Raw genomic sequence first — 3,392 nt, 5'->3', positions numbered from 1 at the left:
GTTTAACGAGCTCGACGATCTCCCACTTGCTGAAGCGAAATTTAAAGAGGCAGTCTGCATCCGTCTGAGCGGCAAAGTCAAATCGAGTACTTGGGATAGTGATTGCACGGGACGTCTGAACCATACATGTCAATAGAAGAGCCGCAAGTGGCAACAAGAGCGCTTCGTTGTTCGTCATTGCCTGGCGACTGACAATTTTCCTGTAGCGAAATCACTTCACCACAGGAAATATCCTGTGAGACTTTTTGTAAATTCTTGCAGTGGAATTCGTGTGGATTCTAATTGCGAAATCTGTCTAATGAGTCCGGTTCACTCGCAAAATTTCAGGAAAAATGGTCATGTGGCTCAAAAGAAAAGCACTTTTGTCCCCTCGGTGCCGTCGACTACTGTGAATAAAGATACCGTCAATTCTCGTCGGAGGTAATGTATTCCCCATACAAATTTCTTGATATGTTTCTAATACCACTGGGGACATTTTTCCGTCGCTCACTGTAAGGGTAACAGTTTTGCGTGTTTTTCCAACGGAGTAGAGTTCCTACAATCGCCCTCTCGAAGTGTTACTGCTATATCAAAACGCAAATTATCTAGTATACCCAGCGCCCGCCGTCACCCAAGTCGCATCCACGATTTGAAAAGTTGAGCGCGGCTCAGTGAACGCGCGCTGTCGCATCAAATTCAACACTGGACAGACTCTTGTTTGTGTACGCAGCCATGCCCACCTCATTCACTATACCGTGTGGCTCAGCTGCAAGAGGCTCGTCCTGCCCCTCTTCTTGAACGGCCTAAACGTTATAAGAATGTAAAGAATGTGCCCAAGTCAAACTTTGGGAGGGAGCCATCAATGCTAGCATCCTTCGATGCTTGGTACATGGCTGCCCAACGCAGATTCCCACACAGTTGTTGGGTTCCATCAATTCATTCGTATTAACATCGACACAGGCTCCCAAACCAATTTTGGCGAACAAACACCCGACGCACTTCTCGGCACTTAGCACGCGGGATTGGCGGAGGTAGGAGCGGGGGTGGACGAACCCGAGGCGGACGCCTTGTTGGCGTTAATACGGCCGAACCCGAAGTCGTTGTTGGGGTACTTGGAGTTGTCCACACCACCGCAGTTGGCAGTGGATGGCTTCAACGTGGCCGTATCGACCGAACCGGTGATCAACTTGTACACGGTTTCATAGGTGGCACCGGGGTTGGCATTTAACATCAACGCGACGGTGCCGGTGGTGTGGGGGGCGGCCATAGACGTACCAGACATCGAGACGTACGAGCTATCGCCGGCATAACCAGCGGAGCGAATGCCCTTACCGGGGGCCGACACATCAGGCTTGATGCGCTTTTGTAGGGGCTCAGGACCTTTCGAGCTGAAGCTGGCCAATGCATCAGTCATATCAGTAGCACCGACAGCAATGACCGAGGGGGAGTCACCAGGGGAGCCTACGGTGCCGCAGCTGGGGCCGGAGTTCCCGTTCGAAAACACGGGAACGATGCCGGCCTTGCGCCAGGCAAGGATCGATGCTTCATACCACGTGCTGCCGCTTTGAGACGAGCCCCACGAGTTGTTAACGACACTAGGGGCCATCTTGCAGTTGGGGTTCTGGCCGTTCGTGTCGGTTGGGCATAGGATGAATTGGGCGCATGCCAATAAATCGGTTTGGGGACATGACCCGGCCGGGCACCCGACACACGCAATCCATTGGGCTTCTGGGGCTACACCGATGCCGTTGGCACCGGCAATCGTTCCCATGGTGTGGGTACCGTGGCCGTGTCGATCGTTGGGGGCAGGGGACTTCGTGGAGGGTTCGTACCAGCCATTCTGAGCGCGGAAGTTGCCCTTGAGCGCTTCATGCGTGCCGCGCACACCGGTGTCGATATTGGCCACGACGATGCCCTTGCCCTTGTTGCCGCGGGCCCAGGCAACTGGGGCGCTGATCATCTCAACACCCCATTCGTTGGTGGAGTTGGCCGCGACGAGGTTGGATTCGAGGAAGGCCGGCAACTCGTACACTTCCACTTGGGCGACTCTGACGACGTTGGGAAGGGCATCCAACTTGGCGACGAGCTCCGCGTTGGCACCTTCAATCGCGACAACGGAGTCGATCCAGTACTGCGTGTACTTCACTCCGGCAGCTTTGGCGACTTCCACGGCGGACGCGGTGATGGCGAAGTTTTCAGTCGTCAAGATGTTGAACACTTCTTGGGCGCGGGCTTCACGCGACAACGACTCGGTATTGAGCTTGGTGAGGCCAGGGCCGGCCTTGTAGGTGACCAAGATATCGATGGCCTTTTGCGTTTCGAGTGCGCGAAGGGTACGCTGGGAAATGGTCGCGGTGGCCGACGCGGCGAGGGATGCGATGGAGGCAATGCGGACCATGTTGGTAGAAGGTAGCCAAAAGAGGAATGAGGCGGAGGACGGATGAGGGGCTGGATCGTGCGTTTTGGAGGAGGCGACGCAAACCTGGTCGCGGTCGAGGGCTCGGTACGCAGGATATCACAACTGGTCAACTGATCCACGTCATTCCATCTGGTAAGCAGTAAAGTCAACGAGATGTATCAGAGGCACCCACGGCGCCCAGGGCGCAGTGCATCGTCAAGGTCGGAGTCGACCAGAGTCGATCGGCCCCTTGGAAGGGCTCGGTGGAAATGCAATGCGCACCCACTTTCAAGTGCATAGAATCCACTCCATAACACCAGACAGCTGTAACCATTCATTAACAGCTTGTCCTCGACGCGAGAACCACAGCTGGCAGCTGGTCAATCAGTACTACACCACAAACAACCTCCAGCGTTTCATGCGCCATCGTGTAAGCCCGCCGCTGCTACCCATCCCACTTGAAGCCTATGTTGGGCAATTCGAAAGGGAGCGGATACCGGGCCGCAGCAATTGTCCGGAGCGGCCAAGCCCTCGGTAGTGGCGGGCCATGCACGGAGGTGTCGTGCTTATCCCAAGTGCAATGCCGTCCTGACCCGCAGCACGATCTACCGCCTCCGGCCATCCCTACCTCCTTGCTCATCCCAACAATCCTTTGCAGCCTTACTTTGGTCGCCGAGCCAGGCTCGAATCCATGTCCAAGCTATCACCCCAGCTCATCCATCGGTGAAACATGGGCGTGATACAAGTTGGGTGAAGTTCAACAGCGTTCAAAATAACGCACCGCGTGCCATGGTGAGTGATGCAATAATTTGACCAACGTTTGACCTCGTTTAAATAAAGATGTCGTCAATACGTAAACTCGTCGGTTCGATGCAATGAAAATGCTCGTGCGACATTCAACTGGGTGCATCAGTTGGTGGTTGGCGAGAGTTGTCCAAGTTTTGCTCGCTGGAAAGAGAATCGTGACATGCGAGTCAGCATCACCCAGCGCAAGGGTGGTTGTGGATAGAGTTGT

At 54.7% G+C, this 3,392-nt stretch overlaps 1 protein-coding gene across 1 annotated transcript; it reads right to left on the bottom strand.

Moving 5' to 3' along the window:
* Nucleotides 1–830: 830 nt before the first annotated feature.
* H310_11112 (hypothetical protein) lies at nt 831–2,641 on the bottom strand. Its single transcript, XM_008877667.1, has one exon. It carries the CDS (start codon nt 2,375–2,377, stop codon nt 989–991), a length of 1,389 nt encoding a protein of 462 aa, XP_008875889.1. The 5' UTR covers nt 2,378–2,641; the 3' UTR covers nt 831–988.
* Between the last annotated feature and the right edge of the window lie 751 nt (nt 2,642–3,392).

The sequence above is a fragment of the Aphanomyces invadans genome (genome assembly GCF_000520115.1).
Source record: "Aphanomyces invadans strain NJM9701 unplaced genomic scaffold supercont1.29, whole genome shotgun sequence".
Taxonomy (NCBI): domain Eukaryota; phylum Oomycota; class Saprolegniomycetes; order Saprolegniales; family Verrucalvaceae; genus Aphanomyces; species Aphanomyces invadans.
The sequence above is the reverse complement of the archived record's forward strand: the minus strand, read 5'-3'. Positions and strand labels throughout refer to the sequence as shown.